This window comes from Fukomys damarensis, unplaced genomic scaffold, assembly GCF_012274545.1.
Source record: "Fukomys damarensis isolate Sample0158 unplaced genomic scaffold, DMR_v1.0_HiC HiC_scaffold_9, whole genome shotgun sequence".
Lineage (NCBI taxonomy): Eukaryota > Metazoa > Chordata > Mammalia > Rodentia > Bathyergidae > Fukomys > Fukomys damarensis.
In genome coordinates this window covers 5,846,777-5,867,399 of record NW_022900921.1, presented here as the reverse complement: position 1 = coordinate 5,867,399, position 20,623 = coordinate 5,846,777, and the positions used below count along the sequence as shown (strand labels likewise).

The window sequence follows — 20,623 nt, the reverse complement described above, 5'->3', positions numbered from 1 at the left end:
GGGTTCTTGTGCTTGTGAGGCAAGTGGCAAAACCACTAAGCTAAATCCCTGGCCCTATATAAAACTTTTAAAAGTTAAAAATGTCTTTTCAAAAACAGAGGATGTCAGAGAGTACAAATTTGGAGGCATACAATCAAACTCACAGCCTTCATCGGGTAGAGAAAGTCAAGTCCAAAAAGACAACGTACCGAGTTGATCACATTTTCCCCCAGCATAAGTGAGCCTAGAGGCTGAGCCCGTCTGGTGTGTTCGTTGGAATTTTCAGAGCAACTGGAACTGCTTTGCCCACTGGAGTCATTGTGCCATAAATAAAATGTCACTGGAAAATCGAAGGCCAGCGTTATACTACAGATTTGGGTTCTGAGAACAAAGTGAGGGATGGTACATGTTCTCGTCAGGGTGACTGGATTCCTACCCAATCCAGTGTGTGATTTCACAAAACCCTCCCCATTGTGAAAGGAGGAGGGGAAAGGACCACCTGGCCCTATTCCTTCCATTTCCAAGGAGAACTGAGCCCAGAGGGACACGTACTTGTCCCAAGTCACACTGACTTCATATCCAGCCCAGAAAAGCACTGAGCACCCCAGGTCTCTCATCCCCGTGACAACTTTCCCAAAAATCCAGAAGGTGTTTCCCCAGTAGTAGCCAAGACAAATAACAATGGTACAGGATACATTTCTTTTCTTTTAATCATCATGGATTTTGTCTTCTTAGGTACCAGATATACCAATTGCATTATCATACTGATACTGTTAATTTTTTTAGATTGAGTTAAAAATTAACAACAGTATTGGAGTTAGGCATAATATGAAGTGGTTTGGGTTTGGGATCATTGCTCTCTAGTGTTCTGCCTCCAGTGCTATCATTGGGAACAGAGAAAGTATCACAGGGACTCACAAAGAAGGTCCACTGTGAACGATATCTAACTAACTTTACCTTTTCTAAAGACCTTTTCAAGTATCTTCATTAAAGTATAACAAATATGAGGACAGAGTCTTTTGATTCTAGTAATTATTGATCTATATCTATGGTATTAGGATCCATATTTAATTAGATTTCAGGCTGCTTCCAAGTACTTGACTTTTTTCACATGTATGAGCAGCCCTTTTGTTTTGAGGCATTAGTACGTGTATATATTATATCTTGATTAGTTTTCATCCTCTAACCCCCACAACCTCCCCCCACCCCCTATTCCCTCTCTACAAAGTCTTATTTCCTAATGTATCTTCTTTATATTTATATTTTAGTTTCTTATATAAGAAAAACTACAGCATTTAACTTTCTGCATCTTTCTTATTTCACTTAACATTACTGTCTTAAATTCTGTTCTAACTTTAGTCCCAGGCAGCTTCTCGGGGCGGATCATGAGCATGGGCTGCAATCTGAATTCAAACAGAAAAGATGGCACGTGTTGGTACAAAGTGAGCACACTCACCAGGCAGAGCCCAGCTGGGCTCAGGTCATCCTTTGTCCGGTTGACCAACAAATATCTATTTGAGCTGTACCTGTAGTCTTCTATTCCTTATATTAGAAGGACATCTGTGACTCACCCCGCCTTGCCTCATGGAAAAGAAACCCTCTAAAGCAGTCATATGTGCAATTCATAATATCAGCAAGAAATGGGCATTTGAGAGCCTACCATATGCCGAGATCTTTTCGAAAAGCTCTGTGTGCATTAACTATTTAATCTGTACAGCAACCCTGTGAAGTCGGTACGTCATCCCCTGGGTTGGCTGAAGGGGCCAGGGCAGAGATCTTACAGAGCTTGGACCCCTTGACTGACTTCCCAAACCAAGTTCCAAGTCTCCAAGGGGAGAAAGATATTGTCCATGTGAAACAAGAGGATGTCGCATAAGCAAGAGATACGAACTCCTCCAGCCACGAGGTTTGGTAAGACGGAAGGGGCAAATCACATCTCTGAGGAAGAATAGTAAGGACTTGCCCCACATGTCAGCCTTTCCCAGTGGGGAAAGGGAGAAGGAAAACTTGGCGGCATACCTTCCTCTCAGTCCTGTACCCAAACTCTCAATTTCCTTTCCTCCTACTACCCTGAGAGGTGTAAAGAGATCAAAGAAATATTGGGGGAGACAAAAAAGAAGGAACCGTGGAGCCAAGTGTGTGCATTTGGAGGCATGCATGTGTAGACCCAGCGGAGGAAGCAGAATCGTGAGCTGGAAGCCAGCCTGGGCGACAGAGGTAGCAAGGTGAGATTCTGTCAAGAAAAGGGAAAGGAAGGAAGGGAAGGAGAGGAGGAAAAAGAGAGAGAGCATACTGACAAGAAATAAATAGAAATGTGAAATAAAACCAAAAACAGAGTAGAGAAGGGAGAAGAAAACACAGTAATAAAGCGGGGAGAGTAGAAAAAGAAAGCGATGAGCAGAGTAATAAAGAGGAAAGGGCACTCGATAGCCGGGGAGGCTGGGTCAGCCAAGGCCTCGCCACGAGACTCCTTCCCCCTGCAGACCTCCCTGCAGTCTTCTCTGGCGTCAGACGGCACAGAGCCCTTCACCACCCCTCCCAACACCTTCATTCCAGCTTTCAGAAGCTCATGAAAGCGGGGGAACCACAATGCAAGAAGCAGATGCTAAAGAGGGATGAAGGGGAAAAAAGAAATGAGAAGAAAAGAAGACACTCTCCAAACAACTGAAATCCATTTGTCTTGTTGAAGGGGGTCGGGGGGTTCAAACAGTCAAAACTCCCCAAAGTGAAAGCTTTCCCATTCAGGTAGCTGATTCCACGTCTCCCTCTCCTAGCACCACAGCTGATATTAGCAGGGTCCTGGACTGATGCTGGCAGAACAAGGAGTGTGGGGAGGCTGCTGCTGTCTTTCTGGGAATGGAGGCCAGCTGGGGGCTGCTCCTCCAGCCTGACCACGGGCAACGAGGATCAGCAGATTCCCAGGGGACGTCCTGGGGAAGGACGAGGACTGGGAACGCACCCGACAGAAAGACAGAGCAACAGCGCTGCACGGGGCCTGCTAGAACAAATCATCAAAAGGACAGAGTCCCAGACCAGAGGAGATTTTCCAAGGTCTTCTCCAACCCCTAGCCTCTCAGCATCTCTCCTGCAACTGCCCAAGGGCTATCATCCCAAGCAAAAGATTTAGCAGACACTGACCCTCGTCTTATTCCCTCATCTTTTCATAATTGCCTGAGTCCCTCCAGGTGTGAAGACCCTGGAAGACACAGCTGGTCTCCACTTGACTGAACTTCCCTTTATCCACATGGCTGGGCACACAGGGAACTCTGGACACCCAGATACTATTTGATCAATACAGTCAAGCGGTTCTAACCTCTCTTCCAATAATATCTCTTCTGTTGCCTAACATTTCAGTCTAGCATTCTCTTTATTAATTCCACTGCCCTTGTTTGGAAGTCTAAACTAGCTTTGCCTTAGGGGCCAGAAACTAGCAGGTGCCTACCTCTGCAGAATGAGGTACAATATTTACTCCGAGGCAGCCCGTCCAAACCTGGGACGGGCCCCAGCGAGAAAACTCATGGATTGCCATGTAAATGTCAAGTACCACTACAATGAGACCAAGGTTTCCCTGTTCCCCTAATACATAATGAGCAGCTTCTGTATGCCACATTCTTCACCAAATTGTTGAACTATATTTTTTTAACTCTTCCCAACAATTCTAAAATTCGATAGTATTCCCAGGTTACCAATGAAAAGACTAAGGCTTAATGGAGTTACGTAACTTTCAAGAGTTCGCAAGTCATTAGGACAGCCACAGTCCTAGCACAGCCCTCAGCCGTCACTTTTAGACCACGAGCTTGTAAAAGTCCAGGCTTAGGGGAACACTTCTAGTGACCAGAAACTAACCATCCAATTCCATTACTGGGGAGTCCTAAGGCTCCTCACATGTCGGTCGCAGCCAGCCACACATTTGAGGGGGTACCGGGGATTGAACTCAGGACCTTGTGCTTGTGAGGCAGGCAGCAGAACCACTGAGCTAAATCCCCAGCCCAGCCACACTCTTTGAGAGTGACACTCACTTTCCTTGGTCTCTTGGAAGGAGTCGACAAGCTATGGAATGTGCACAAACCAAGCAGATGGATAGATCCTGCTCCATTCCTACCTGGCCACTTGTTAGCCATGTAATTGTCAACCAAGTCACTTCTCCCTTCTGTGCCTCCATGGGTTCACCTACATGTTAGGAACACAAACACACACCTCATACAGTGACACGGAGAGGAAAAAAGAATATTTGAACAAGAGCTGAGCTCAGGGCCTGGAAAATAGGAAAGGACTCAAGACCATTATTTTATTAACCTGGATCCCTTTTCCCTACAACAGCCCAATGGGCTGATCCTTCTGCCTAAGTCTTCTCAGAGCCAAACACCCACAGAGTCCTTAATTATTCCTTATAGGTCAATTTCAAGTTTGTTTACCAGCCCAGTTGTTCCTTCTTGGACCTGCGCCAGCTGTTAATGTCCCTCTTAAAATGCAGAGCCTACAACGGAATACAGAAACTTAGCCAGGATTCCAAGTATAGCCCACATCCACTATTTCCTGCCATCCCTACCTATTTCAGCCTTTAGAGTTTTCTGAGGCCCTTTAGAATTACAATATTAGGTTTCACTAGGGCTGAAACAAAATTTTAGCAAAAAAATACCAGAATCTTATGAATAGACACTTAACTGTATTTCTTCTTGTCATTAAAGCTATCATTCTAAGTGGTCTCTACGTGCCTGGCACTGCGGTTGATGCTTAAAAAATTTTTTTCTTTTAATTCCAACAATCTTAGGAAGGGGCTATTATTGCCCTTATTTTACTGCTCAAGAAACACACTCAGAGCAGTTAAGTGACTTGCCCAAGATCTCACAGCTAATACATGGCAAAACCAGTGTTGAGTCGCATGCTGTCCTACCTCTCATTTCAAGCATTTAGGGGATATAAGTACTTTAGGAGAAGAAACGTGCATGACATGAGTAGAAGATACAGGCAGAGCAAGCGAACACCAGATGACGTTCAGGGAGCTACAGCAATGCTGGGAGTCCGTGCGACCTGTCACGGAGATGTCCCTCTCTCCCCTCCGGCTTGTTCCAGGGCCTATGGTTCCACAGGTTCCCAGGGGAGAGAAAGGGGAAAGGTAGAAGGTCACCTTCCCTCTTTTTAATTTTTATTGTCTCTAGCCCCTTCTGAATAGACTCTCGTGGATTCTGCATGACCAAGAATTAATTTTCAATGCTCAGCCAAGCTGCTGGGGGTGGGAGAGAGTGGCTTGTGGACAGTGCTTCAGTCCTTCTGCCTCAGAACTCTCCCTACCCTTTGACTTGGCAATTTTGCTTCTAAGACATGAATAGAAGTTTGCCACCAAGGGTGATTTTCACAGCATAATTATAAGAGCTAAAACTTGAAAATAATGCAAATGGCCAACAATAGGAGGGATAGTTTAATGAATGCTAATACAGCCACACACCGGCATAAGTAGTCATTTAAAACCGTGTTTCTGAAAGTTTAACAGTGAGAGAAAAGGGCTCATTTTGATCTTCAATTGGAGAAAAACAAAACTGATGAAAATCCATCGAGAGGAGAAAACAAGAAGAAAGGTACCAGTGTTTAAGCAAATAGGTATCTAAATAATAGACTTTCCAGGTGGGTTCTTTTTTTTTTTTCTTTAATTTGAACCATATTTTATTTCTCCAAACATGTATTCTTGCTTTAATGATAAGAGGAAAAAGTTATTTCTAAAGGGTTGAAAGACTCTGGAGTGAGGGCAACCAGCCAGCTTGTGAAGAACGGTTTTTGCTACCGGACAGTGCCCGTCTGTGCAGCATCAATTACTGCTCTGTTACCATCAGATCATCTTAATCCTGTCGAACGAAATGCCAACGTAATGCTATTAATTTACTACTTAACAGATAAATTACTAAGAGCACAGCAGAAGAATTGGCTGAGAGGGTTGTGGGACTCTTCTGAGCGTGAGAGTGAACAGATTCCAGTGCAAAGCACAGAGAAGGTTCCAGAAGTCCGCAGATTCGTCACCCATGGTGATGGAGAGGCTTGGGCCAGCAGCATCTGCACTGTATGGATAAGGGTGCTGACGCCCACATAGAGAAAGGGCCGTGCCCAAGACCACACAATAAAGAATCACAACAGGGAGAGGTCAAAGCCAGGATTTCTGGCTCCGCACAGCTCGTCCCCTGAACTAGGTTGCTTCTCTTTGCCCCTGAGCCCTGCAGCATCAAGCAGGAAGGAGTGGGACCCAGGCTCTGATCTGGTCCCACTGTGAGCCCGAAAGGTGACCCTGCTAGAGGATCCTGACGAAGGGACACAGAAAGGAAGGAAGAGCCCAAGAGACAGCGACACTGGAGATCCTTCGCCCTGAAACCTGGCCCCGGCGTCTTGTCCCTTCCCACATCCCCCACCCATCTCCTGTCCGGTTCATCAAGCCTCACAAGCTCTTCTCAACATCCCCTTGAGTTCTCCTAAGTAAAGATTCCTGACAGAAGACCACATGGGCCCAACAGGAGAGGGAACTTAATGTGAGCAGAATGCGGATTGGAGTTGAGTTCGCTGCTTTCGCAGCTTTGAACAGCTGCTCCAAAGCCTATGCCAAAATCCCACTTCCGTTACATTCTTGCATCAACCCTTCCAGGTGACACTGTGATGAAGTCAGAGTCCCTCGGTGTCTCAGTTTCCTCGCCTGAAAAATAAAGCAGGACAAGGATGGTGCTCCACACAGCGGCCGGGAGGATCAGGAAGCTTGAGTGGGAAAGTCCTTAGCTCTGCGTATGGTATTTAGAGAGTAATTGCTCATGGCCTTATTTCATTCTGCTTCCATAGAACGGACACGGCAGTTCCTGCCAGACTGGTGGTGTTGTTTACAGTCACTAATCTATAGCAGGTGGTCAACAGGGTGTCTAACGCACAAAGTGACCACCATTCTTGATTCTTATCCCCAGCACCTTGGAAAGTTCTCAAGGAAATGAAGAAATTCCACCCCATAAGCAGAGCTGCAGCTTGGATTCTGTCTCAGAGATTCAGGGAAATCAACAGACCCCCTTGGAGAACAGCGTTAGAGCCCAGGGCTTCCCTACAGCTCTGTATTTGCATACAAATACCCACTTCAGTTAAGCCCTCTGAACTCTCCCTTAAGTGCTCCCTTCCTGAGGACCAATCATTGAGTTTATTAAAGGCAACTTCGGGTTTTAATTCAAATTGTTTCATTCAAATTGTTAGTTCTTTTAAGACCCTTTCATCCTTGGTGGGATACTCCATGAGAGTCGTTTCTTTTCCCAGCATCATCCTTTGAATCATTCTGAATGCCTGAAGATCACATATATCCAGGCTCCGCTACACTGAAAACCTCTATGCTTTTCTGGGATAAACAGCACCATTTTGGCTGATGCAATCCCTCTGGGTTCATTACAACTTGGCTATTTTTCCACTACAGGTTTGAAATCGTACAGAGAGGAAGAGAAAGAGATGTCCTTTTTTTTTTTTTTTTTTGTTAATAGGCTCAGATAATTCAAACACATTCTTGTGGAAGGGATTTGTCTCTCCAAGTTGGACAGCTTTCAAAGCTATGTCTGTGCAAGCTTGTCACTGACAGAGGCAAGAAAATTCTACGAGGTCAGGTGAACCTCAGAAAAACATTCAGCCTTAGGAACTTCAGTCACCTCATCAATAAAATGGGGATAAGGATACCCAATCCACAGAAATATTTAAAAAATTAAATATCATACATAAAGCTTTTAATATAAGGCCCCATACTTTATAACCACTCAGTATGGACTAGAGGTTTTTATTTTAATTTACATCCTTTTCTAACACCTAATTCTCAGACACACAATAGGTATTTCTATACTTGTTCTGAATATATACATAAATAAATGAAGTAGTAACCTAATGCTCTCTCAGATGAGATGATCACTGCCTCAAAACGTCTGGTAAATAAAAAGAGTTTATAATCTGGAAAACCAAAGTTTATTACCACTGCATTTGTACAACCACTGTGACCCTTTGTCATTCAAACAATCTTTTCAGGCAGTAAAGGTAGATACATTTTAAAGGCGAATAAACAGAGACAGAAATGGGTGAAGTGTAAGGCTGGATGACATCAGAAAAATTTTGACAGATGATCTAATAAGCAGTCAAGAAAGTCCTGCCGGGCATCATGGTGCATGCCTGTAATCCCAGCCCTCGGGAGGCTGAGGCAGGAGGATCACTGTGAGTTCAAGATCAGCTTGGGCTACATAGTGAGCTCCAGGTCAATCTCAACTACATAGTGAGACCCTGTCTCAAAAAAACCAAAAAAAAAAAAAAAAGAAAGAAAGAAAGTCCTACCCGCCCCCATGTCTTTTGGGCACAACCAAGTAGACAAGCAAGTGTCCCAAATCGAAACTGGAGACCCTAGTTACGCTATGATTCTACCATCTGAGACCCTGAGCAGATTTCTCAGCCTCTCTGCGGACCCTTGTCATCGTAGGTATGGGAAGGGCTTCTCCTGGGGATGGAGGGGCCAATAAATTGAAGAGCCGTAGGAGCTGAACCAGTAGGCAGGAGCAGCGATGATTATGTTGTTCTCAACCCGTACTTCTCAGTTCCGGGAGCTCCTAATCCCCAAAAGTCTTGGAAACACTGGTACTGTGAGCCAGGGCAGCTCCTCAGAGGGACTCTGCAAACCACTATCACTTTCGACAGTCAAGAGAGCACAATGGTGCCCAGTGCGGGCTGTAGAAAACGGTTGATTCGTGGGCTTGCTGCTCACGAACTTGGAGAACTTGGCTGGGTTTCTGGAAATGAATGAGTCAGCTTCTTCATCTGTAAAATGGGGTAATGATGTCACCTTCATGAGATCGTTAAAAAGATTAAATACAGTGCGTATGCAAATTATCTAAGCCATGACAAATAGTGAGTGGTAGCTATTATTATCATTAGCTGATATCACGTCTCTTTTGATGGTAGTACTATTTCTCCTTGATATGCATACCTCCCACTACCTCTGCAACCTCAAATGACCCATCTCTGCTAATTAATGCAATCTTTTTTTCTCCCAAAAATTTTTGGTCCAGAAACCCTGAGCTCCATTACTCTGCAAAGACGCATTTCTCCAGTGAAATTTATCTGATTAAAAAGAAAGCTGCACCGAAGGTAATGAGAGCCATTTGCTCTCCGTTCCAACTCGTGCAATGCATGCTGATGACGCACAGCCTGCTGAGAGCTTTCACCCAAACAGAGCAGACCTCATGGGCCCATCCTCAGCACCCCAGCCTCTGAAGAACACCGCCCCCTAGACTGCTCATGCTTTACTGCATCCAGGAGCTCCTTGATGCCCAGGGCAAAAGCCAAGAGGCCGTTTACCTCAGGACCAGACTGTGGAAGGACACCAAAGGTCGGAAAATTTCTCCAAGTGAGGCAGATATTGGCCATCAGAACCAAGGAGGATGGCTGTTGCAGAGTTATAAGCAGTGCCGTAATGGGGGCCAGAATGTAGGGTTTATGTACATAGGTTTGAACTGGTCAGTTGTTCAAGCCACTCCACTGCAGGATGCTTCTCCAGAGACAAAGAGAGAGGGGTTCTTCCCCTAGTTTCCTACCCTGGATTTGCTTAGAGGACAACATGGATTTTTTTCTAGGGGCTGACAAAAAGCCCCAGGACCAGAGTTCAGGCCTGTTTTGTTTTGTTTTGTTTTACTCCAGCCAAACCATATCACTGATGGAAAGGGCTACATGGCTAACTTAAGCTTCCTCTGGAATGACAGGTATTCATCAACCAGTTCACAAATATTTATCAAGCCTTAAGCCCTGACCACTCACCAGACTCCATGCTTTATGCAAACCGTGTTTCTACAGAGCCTGGAAGAGAGCTTGTGAAAGCCATGCCTTCAGAGTCCTGTCTGCCAGGGGGACTGGGCCTTGAGTCAGAGAAACGGGAAGACCTAAAGAGAACCAGCTCAGCACATGTGCCGGTGACGTTCTGCTCCCAGGGGTGCTTAGCAGATCCTGAAGTGAGAATAATAAAATGTCAGGCACCACCCTCTCGGCCTAAGCCCCTACTGCAATCAAATCAAATCAGAATTGCACAGCTGGCCGGGGGAAGCCAGATGTTGCCCCGACGATGAAACTGAGGTGACGCTGAGGGTGACCAGCAAAGCCCAGGGTGTATAACAACCTCCCAGTTGCCTGTACTCAGAACCAGGAATGGAAAACCCAGACAGTGCCTAAGGCCAAGGGCCTGAACCTCCATGAGCCCCTTCCCTTCCCCAGGGCCAGTCTAAAAGCGCACAGAGGCTGAAATTAATAAAACTCAGAAACTGTCCTCACCAATCCCCTCCCTTCCCCAAAAAAACTGCCTTTCTCCTCTAAGCCACCACAGGGCACTCAGCCAGGTGTCAACGTCTTACAATAATAACCGCTAAACAGAGCCAGGGATTTAGCTCAGCGATGCCACCATCTGCCTCGCAAGTGCAAGGTCCTGAGTTCGATCCCCAGTACCAGCAAATAATAGCAATAATAATAATTGTAATTGCTAAAGTACGTAATCTGTCCATTGACCAATAAGTTACAGGAATACAAAGGCTATTCAGTAATTGCTCTTGCATTGCTCCTACATGCCAGGCACAAGTCTCGTTCACACCAAAGGATTTTACTGCTAGGCAGCGACACACACCACCACTGTGTGCCTTACGCATATAGTGGGTGCTGGGCAAATGGTAAGGACCATAGGATTTTAGAGCAAGAGGGCTCACGGAAATCAGAAAAGCCACTGCTCGACAGCACAGTACTTGGGCACAAACTGACAACGCCTCCTCCTACTCTTTCCTGCTGGGTCAGCTGGGATTTTCCAGGCAGATGACATCAGCACTCACAGTGAACCAGGCCCAGACTAACCCAAAAGTGCCATTCCACGGGGAAAGATACTGAGGACACGCTAGGAAAAGAGGGAGACTAAAGTTCCCAGGGAAGTGAGAGCCTGCACCAAAGCGAGCACCAGGCTTCCCGCCTCCTGCCTCGGAGCACGTCCTCCATTCCACAGTGACCTTTCTGCCTGTGTATTAAGAAAATGCCCCCCAAAACCTACAATGGGGCCCTTGATAGCTTCTGACCATGAGGCCAGGCGCGCTCGGCCCAGAATAAACACTGGCTCGTTGGGTTAGCTCCCTGCCAAGACAAAGGGGACTCTGTGGCCCAATCAGGGGACAAACTGTCTGGAAAGCAAGGTACCCTTGGCAGCCATGATGCCCAGACTGGGCCGGCCCCAGGTCAGTTGACCCAAACCAGAGCTGAGGCCTCAGATTTATTACTGTTACTGTGAATGGGTCGGAAAGGATCCGTTTCCCTTAACCCCCACACCCATCAAAAGGGCAGGCAGGGCCCCAACCACACAGAGGCAAAAACCTCACGGACTTAAGTGTTCCGTCCTCATTGTTCATGCTTAATCTTATTCTCTGTCTCTCCCTCTCTCTCTCTCCCCCTACTTCCTTCCCTCCTCACACACACTAAACTTCTTTCCGTTTCCAAAGCCCCCTCTCACCACTAAGATTTACACAAGCTGTTTCGCAAGCCGGCGACGCAGAGCACTGTCCAGCAATGCCTCAAACCTGAAAGAGCAGCGGGGTGGAGATGGGGCAGAGAGAGAGGAAGGACGCCAAGACAAGAGTCTGATCCAGGCAACGTTTATTGCCGGCAAGCATCAGCCTTTTAAAGCAAAAAAAAAAAAAAACTATTATGGGATGGGGTTACCATAGTAACTGAAAGTTCACACAGGAAAAGAGCAAACAGGCTCAACAAAAACAACCCACCGTGGGTAGCAGTAACCCGGACAACCACACATCTGAAGGTCAGAAACAAGAAACTGTAACTTTCAAGAATTCCACAAAGGAAACACACCACCTGCTAAACTGGAGAAACTTAACACATATGGAGTTACTAAAGTTAACAACACTTACAACCAATACTCATGATCCCCACAAAGCTGTAAACCTTTCTCCCCTGTTTTGCCAAGCCAGCTCCACACCAACCTTCAGGTCTTAAGACAAAAACTGTCCTACCCCACAAGGCCCCTCAGACCTTCCCACCCTCGTTCCAGCCACAGCTGGGTTCCCAATCTCCAGCTGACTGAATTCTTCAGTCACAACAGCCTCCAACATCCCTACTTTCCCTCCTTCCTCTGCCTCTCCCGCTGCCTGGCTCCCTTTCTGTTGCAGTCGACGCCTCTACTTTCCTGCTCCGGCCCTACGAGGCCCTCCCTCGGCTGTGCTCAGCTTCGCAGTCCCTCTCCAGCCTCTCCTTGCCCCTTCCTCCCCTTTCCTACCTTGACTTCCACAACCTCTTCACCTACAGTGACCCTGGGAGATGGCAGACATCGGGGTGCTCTTCAGTGTGTTGGGCCCAAGCAGAGGGTAATCAAAATCATTTCTCCCTGGTCTTCTTGCCAAGCATAGTTCATGTGAAATTCAGATTGACGGCTCCATATTGATTCCTTATTTCCAATTGACATTGTAACTGAAGAATGAGTATCTGAGCATCATTGATCTGGCCTTCCTTCCAACACATGCTTGAGAAACACTTTGGCTCCCCGGAGGGAAATCTTGAGGCTGGATGATGGGGAAGGACCAAAACGAACACACTCATTTTCACCCAGAGCAGTCTGGACAATTTCAGATCCAAGATCAGGCTCATGAAAAAGAGGGAATATTATAGATTTGTGACAGGATGGCCTCAGGCTGAAGGACTCTTAAGAGTTCTCCTAATCCCCCCACTTTTTAATCTTAGGAGATGAAAAGCCAAGAGCCAAAGGTCACACAGCCCCAACTGTGTGGTACCATCCTGTCTCTGACCCTCGGTTGAACTTTACTATTGGACATTTCCATCATCTGTGCCATCCATAGTCACAAGTAAAGTCCTCTGTCATGGTTTGGGTCTAGATGTCCCCCCAGAGCCTCATGCGGTCATAGGCTGGATCTGGAATGTGTGAATCTGGGATTGATTCAAGATGTAATGCTAGGCTCAAGAGCACTAGGATTAAGGGTGTGAGTGCTGCCCACCCTAAGTAACCTGAAGAAGATAGAAGGGAGACACTGGGAGACCCTGTTAAGGTTCCCTTGTTGCCTTTGCTGCCTTGTGTGCACCATGTTGTATCTCCTCTGTGATATCTGTTTGCCAGCCCTGCCTCACAGCCAGATGACTATGGATTGAAACCTCTGCAAACTGTAAGCCAAACAAACCCCTTCCCTCTAACTTTGGGTGTCAGGTATTTTGACTCAGCGACAAGAGAAAAGTAACTAACACATCCTCACAAAGTACCAAAGGCCCTTGGTGTAACAGACCCCAAGAGGGAACTTGACGGGTGTCTAATTTTCTGTCCACTGAAGGCTCCACAAACCAGAAGTCTTTAGTGGGACACAGAAAACCCTGTGTCCGAAGACCTCACTGACCTTCTGGAAATTGCTTTTACTCAGACCTGCCTCAACCAAGCCTGATCCACCCATAACGTCCAATAATCCTGAGACAATTTGCATCATTCCCAAATATTTCTGCAAGGTCAGAAAACCCTAATGATTGAGCATTTCACCTCTCAGATCCGTTTCCAGCTTCTCCATCCCGTACCTCACGGTCCACCAGCAAACCCTTAAGTCCTTCAAGGTGATAGCTCCAAACATGGACTGGCATGTCCCTGAGGCGTGTTCACACTACCCAGATCCACACAGAACAGATCCACTGGGCTGCGGGGCTTAAAATAATCCTGGGCAAATTGTACTGTCTAAATATAGGCAGAAGTGTCCAGGGATTATCAAGTGGAGGGAAAGGGCTATCTGGGCATAAAAATGATGGAACTTTTGTATTAGGGACAAATAAAGGAATCTTTGGACAAGTGCTGTGAGGAAGGGGTGTGGGATTTATTGTTACTGAATGCTCACCACAACACTGCCTGAATATTAAGCCAATTGTCTTCCGATCCAGAGAGTCTTGGTAGGTCTCTCATGCCTCCCAATGCTGCTGATCTTCACCCGTGACTGAGGGAAGCCTCAGGAGTCACTGTGGATGTAGAGGATCCAGAGGGATCTTCTACAAAATTACCAAAGTGAAACATGAGACACGAGAGAGGCTGGGCATGAGACCTTCAAAGGAATTTTAATACCAATCGTTTGACACAACAGAGGATTGTTTGAGAAGCCACAATTACATCCCCTCTGTTTTTAAGGGTGGTGAATTCAAAAGTGTGCTTGTGAGGGTCACTGGAAGTCAGACACATGTGTTGATTTTCTTGGCACAACAGGATACCTAACAAGCTTCAAAAACAAGTAGTAATGGCAGATATCCTGATTTGTACCCGTCGCTCCTGACAACTGTCTTTTTCAAATGTTGTAGCATCTGTACAAGTCAACCCTTGCAATCTGAGTCACAATCCCTTCTCTCGTTAAACAGCTGGGTGACCTGAAGCCAGCTACTTCTATTTTCAGAGTCTTGGTCCCCTCCAGCTCGGCCCAGGGCCAGGGTTTTGAGTGAGGCCATAGACAGGCAACCAAACACAGATGTGTGGCTGCAGGCAGGAGAAGTAGAATAAGCAGAGGCCTCATCAGCTTTGCAGAGGGTTCAGCTGTTAAATGGCATTTTATGCTAATAGCGGGTGATATGGGATGATGTGGGTCTGATCCATTCTCCCTCAGTACTGCCTAATAGGATTCCGGCACTTGAAAGAGGCCTCCGGCCCATGGCGTGCGCTGTCAGTAGCCGCTGGGAGGGAGGACTGTGCCCCCAAATAACATTATTACAGGACAGGAGGAGCTGCAGAGAACCGGGCTTGTGGGAGCTGCGTGGCCGCCATTCCTAGACAGGGTCTGGAAGGGAAAGACAGAGCGGGGAAGTTGTGCGCCACCTGCCTCTGCTCACAACAGCACAGAGCAACCCGTGGGTCCAACAGGGACCTGGCCGGGACTGTGGTCTTGGTGGTGGCCATGGACAGTACCCAGGAAGACCAGCCCACCGTGCTGGTCTGTGGTTCAGCCCAAAGCAGTGTGAGACGAGACAGAACCCAGGCTGCAAGCTGCTGCGTACCACACACACACTGCAAGGGAAAAGAGTTTAGTGTGCTCCAAAAAGTGACCCAGCTATTGTTCACCTGTGCAGCTGCTCATGGAAAACTAATCCACCAGATAAGCAAACTCAACTTCAGAAAGATCTAATAACCTTCCCAGGGTGATACAGCTAAGGAACGGCCCAGGTGGGATGGACTGCAAATCATGTGCCCTTTGCCTCCTTGGCGCTATTCTATACAGCTCATCACACAAATCAAGATTAAGCGTTGTGGGCTGGGGATGTAGCTCAGTGGTGACGCCGCCTGCCTCACAGCCACAAGGTCCCGAGTTCAATCCCCAGTACCAGAAAAAAATAATACACGTATGTGATATACACATCACAAGCATTTTGTACACCCACACCTTCTACCCCAAGGGCATACACACCCCACATACACACAAAAATCCCCATACCAAATGCCACACTTGTCAGGAACACAGGTATTACTCACACTTTCACACACACAGATCTACATAACACAATCCACCCACATCCACAAGCACCTTGGGGCACATCGCAATCCCAGCACACATCTATTGCACGCCCGCCCATCTGTATATTGACACACAATCCATCACACACAGAAACCTACCCACGTCGCAGAACGTCTCCGACACCCACGGTTACACATATATAAACAGGCCGGTGTACCTGTCTCTCTTTCTCCCCATCAAGACGAGCGCTTCCAGATATGAATAAAGCATCTTCCGATTACTAACCAAGAGTTGCCACATAATCCTGGAATGCCTCCCAAATCTTCAAAGGAATCCCAGATTCTGTCAATGGTTTTAGGACTATGAATATTATCTAATTATTTTTAAATTGTTAATCCATATAGAAGTACGGATGATCCCTTCCTACCAGCCAGGATATTTCATGAATTAAAGTAGCATATTGTTTATTTATCTGTTCGTTCACCGTGTAGTCACTGAGCACCAGTGAAATCAGAGACACCACCACACCCACAGTAGGGGGTTGAGAGAACAAACAATAAGGAAGTAAATAACTAGAAATCGACAGGATTCCTGCTTCTAAGACACAGATAGCCACGTCACACCGCGGCCTGGCTCCTGGCTTCATGGGACCCGGCAAGCGACAGTGACAGTCATGAGAGGCGAGCGGGACAAGCTGAGGAGGTGACACGGGGTCCTCTGGGGTCCCTGCAACCTGGAGGGGCAGCGTGGGATGGAAAGTGTGGCATCCACAGTGGGAGGTAAGCGTGTGTACACGGCAGACACTGGAGGGCAACTGAGGAGAAGGCTTTGAAAGGAGAGGCGCCAGCGGAGATGTAGACTCGAGAGGCATCCATTAGAGCAGATCGCTTGAACCGTTACAAATGATGCGGTCAAAAAAGGTGCAGAGGTCAGGAACGGGGGAAGCTGAGCACAAACCTGGGAGCACGGCGTCCTGCTCGACACAGAGGCAGAAGGCTCTGTCCAACATACACGCCCACACACATTTCTCCCTCGGTCCCTCCCCTCCCTCCCGTACATCAGCCCCAGGAGCGCCGCGGGCGGCACGTAGGGTTAGGAGATCTCGGAGTGGCTCTTCAACCCTGCAGCCTCCCACGCATTCTGAAATCTCCCCGTGGCTTTGAGAGTCTGGCCGGAGAAGGTCATCGTTCTTAGCCATGCATGATTCATACCGGTCTGTGTGAGGATCGGGGGCCACTGTGTTGGTGAGGAGGGTAACAAAACATGTGAAGCTGTTGGATTTCAAATCCCCAGTTCTTTTTTTGTACCAGGGATCAAACTCAGGACTTTGCACCTGCAAGGCAGGTTGGTGCCACTGAGCTATGTCCCTGGCCCTCAAATCCCCAATTCTTGATACAAAGAGGCTGAGACTCTGGGATCAACTCTGGCACCTACGGAGCTCACCACTCCCAACTGAGAATTTTCTAACATGGATGTTTCATGAGGCAGAACCCCAAAACTATGAGAATATAAGCTTGTTAAAGGTTCCGTGGAGGCCCGGGATAAGCATGTACAGGAGAATTTGCATTCCCAGATGGACCTGGCTTTGGAACATTTTATTTTTGTCTTGTTTTTCAATTGGTGGCTGATTCTGAAGCGAAACCTTGAGAAAGTCTGTGTTGTTGCTACTGTAAAGTCCCTCTGGCTAAATCAGTCCCCAGACCTGCCTCGCAAAGGGAACCAGAGTCAGGGCCGAATCTCCCAGATGGTAGCCCCTTGGATCTCCTCTCCCAGGGAGACCCAGCAGCCAGCTGTGCCCCCCCCAAAAGCCCAGAGATGAAGCCTTAAAGGCGCCCGCGATTTCTCAGCCTTAGTCCGGCTCTTGGCTGCCCGCGTGGCCTCTGTTTGGGCTGGGTAAACACTTTAGCCCTGAGCCCTGCAACCCACTCCTCCACTGAGAACACTCTGGCAGCTTTGCAGGCACTGGGTGCGGCCAGGGTCTGATGGCAGCCTAGAAAGAGCCACTGGTAACGCTTTGCTCTCCTCTCTCCCTTAGCCTCGCTGCTTCCAAGGAGGCTGAAGCCGCCCGCTCTGCTCCCAAGTCGATGTCACCCTCAGATTTCCTGGACAAGCTGATGGGGAGAACTTCTGGATACGATGCCAGGATCAGGCCCAATTTCAAAGGTAGCGCAAACGTTCCTTTTATACCCATAGGGAAATGCTTTCCCAGATTAGAGAAGCAAGCAGCACAGTATCATATGCAGATGGCGCAAATCCCACAGCCCCTTCTCACTCTACCCGGGACCAGCACTGCTAACCAAGCCAACCTTTTCTCCCAGCAAAGCCACACAAAGCCTCAGAGGATCCAACCCCACAGCACCTTTAACCACTTGGAGGCTGCAAGTGAACTGAGTGAGATTTGCTGCCTGTGGTGCCATAGACAGAGGACCCACGGACCGATGGCAGCAGATTGGAGCCCAGGCGTGGGTCACAGTGCCCTGAGATTGGCTCAGCCTCTGCCTCTCTCTGGACCTCCAGTTCCTCAGCTCTGCAGGGCTGGGCTTGGCCCCATCCGCAGTGTTTAACAGAACCTCCGTGGAATTTCTGGGCTTCAGTGCCCCCAAAGGGGAGAGGCAGCAGGAACGATGCACAGCTCCTCCCTACTTCTCCCTGAGCAGCTCCACTTTTATTTGGTTTTTTGTGGGTTTTTTTTTTTTAACGTAAGCAGTTACATGGGGGGGGTGATTTGGTTATTGTGTTGAATTTTTATGATTTTTTTAGTACGCGTGCGCAGTTCGAAATGATCACCTTCCCCATGGGGAGTCAGTACGTGTATGTGACACATCTTCATTCCTTTTACTTCCCTCCACTTTTATTTGTTTTGACATGGGGCTTCCTCTCAAATTCATGTGCTGACAGGTTTCCTGAGATTCACAAATAATTCTGAAGACATCTCGTCTAGAGCAGATTCACAATTTCAGGGGGGGAACTTAAAGGAGCCAGGTGAGGCACAAGTGAGGCGAACATGACAGGGAGCGGTAGAGGACCCTGAGATTCACAAATAATTCTGAACACATCTCGTCTAGAGCAGAATCACAATTTCAGGGGGGAACTTAAAGGAGCCAGGTGAGGCACAAGTGAGGCGAACATGACAGGGAGCGGTAGAGGCGAGGGATAAAAAGAGATTCAGGCTTCCTCGAATGGGGAAGCTGCTCTGAGCCCTGGCCCATTCGGCCTTATAGGAATGTGGGCTCCGTGCTGCCAAATCGCGCAGGATTTCAAGAAAAGCCAGAAATCCAGGTCTATGTAAAATGTCCCCATTCATAAAACACAAAAAGCTGGGTATTTACCTCAGTAATTCTGCCGCCTACCTCTAAAGCACAAGGACCCCAGTTTGAGCCCCGGAACAAAAAAAAAAAAAGAAAAGGAAAAAACAGCATAAAACACAGAAATTCAAATAGGACACATCTGGGAGCCACATCTGGCCCATGTCTTGCCGGATCACAAACCCTGGTCCATGCCACTTGAAAAGGTTCATTTTGCCCTCTTAGCCCCGTGGGATCAGAACGTCTAGAATAAGGGAAGCCAGTTCTGTGCTCACTGAGGCCCAAGGAGGGCATACATGTCCTAAAATGCCTAGGTGAACTCTGGAGACACCATCTTAAGACTTCCTTGGGAATCCATGCACTATGACCTTCCTCTCAGAACCCTGGTAAAAATGTACTTTGGGCAGTGGCATGAGCCCATAAGCCTGGCACGTGAGAGGATGAAGCAGGAGGATCATCGTGAATTCAAGGCCAGGCTGAGCTACACAGTGAGCTCGAGGCCAATTTGGACTACATAGCAAGACCGTGTCTTAAAAACAGGGACAGAATCTGATTCCAAGGACCCGCAGTCAACCTCTGTACCCACTGCTGATTCCAGACGCCCTTCTCACCGCCCCTGCAGCTCAAGCCCAGCAGCCAACAAGGGCATGACAGCCAGCGACAGCAGTTTAAGTGTGCCTACTTCGCCCCTGCTCTCCACGTCCCCTTCTAGGGTGCTCGCTACAGTCTGGAGCTCTGGGAAGAGAAAAAGGACCTGGGAGACCCAGTGGGGCCTGTGTGTGGGTCCAGCCCGCGGCTCTCTGCACCCAGGTTCCTGGCCCTCGCTCCTGAAGCCACATCCTCCATCACCAATAGCACAACCTTGGTTTCTCCCAGGGCAGGAAAGCCAAGACCAAGGTTGCTATCACAGCACATCTGACCCAAGCACTTCACCAGAGTCGGAACTCACATACCTGGAGAGGCCAGGCAGGCACCGTCCGTGAACGCAGGAGGCTGGGGAAACAAAGAGAAAAACGAAAACGCAGCCCTTGGCTAAGAGCCACCGCTTCCCGGCTCCTGCTGATGGATGCAGGGAGGGAGTGCAGCCCTGAGTAGCCAGGACTTCCAAAACTAGATTTAAATCTGGGGTTCTCCATGAACTCTTTCAAAGTGGAAGCTTAGTTGTGTCCTTCAAAAGCACCATTGGCCAAACCCAGCTCGCTCAAGGACTGGTTATGGCCCTCCGCCGTCAGATTGAATGTTCTGCCCCAAGCGGCAGGGTGAGGAATTCCAGTCCACTCCGCCCCCTGGTGGGCTCTCTCGGAACACCACCCTGAGCGGAGGTGGGACCTTGCTCCGAGGCAGCCTCTCTGAGAGGCCCAGTGAGGGAGCACCCGGAGTTCTGTGTGAATCACCAAGCCTGGTGCACGGAAAGCCCTCCGCTGCCTTTCATAAACGAATGAACAAATGAGGCAGACAAGCACATGGCTGTTCAATGGCTTTACCAAGTCACGGCTGTGACGACCAGGAGTGTTTTGCTTTGTTTTGTGTTTTGTCTTTTGTTTTGTTTTGTTTTGTTTTGTTTTTTGAGACAGGGTCTCACTATGTAGCCCAGGCTGGCCTCGAACTCACAACGATTCTGCCTCAGCCTCCCAAGTGCTGGGATTCTAGGCCTGTGCTACCATGCCTGGGAAACAAGAACTTTTCAACCAGGATTTTTAACCCAGCTACTCTGATGCAGTAATGTGTCTAATGCTTGTTTATTCATTTATTAGCTCACTTACGTAGCAATGGATTTTGTTTTGTCTTGGTTTGACCTGCTAGAGATGGAACCCAGGACTCTGCAAAGGCCTTTTTTTTTTTTTCTTCTTTTTT

At 47.9% G+C, this 20,623-nt stretch overlaps 1 protein-coding gene across 1 annotated transcript in view; it reads left to right on the top strand.

Annotated features, from left to right (window-relative positions):
- Positions 1 to 20,623, top strand: part of Glra1 (glycine receptor alpha 1) — a 90,957-nt gene that overhangs the window by 14,514 nt on the left and 55,820 nt on the right. Inside the window, 1 exon segment of the mRNA XM_033761581.1 lies at positions 17,500 to 17,627. Within this exon segment, the coding sequence (XP_033617472.1) occupies positions 17,500 to 17,627 (128 nt within the window).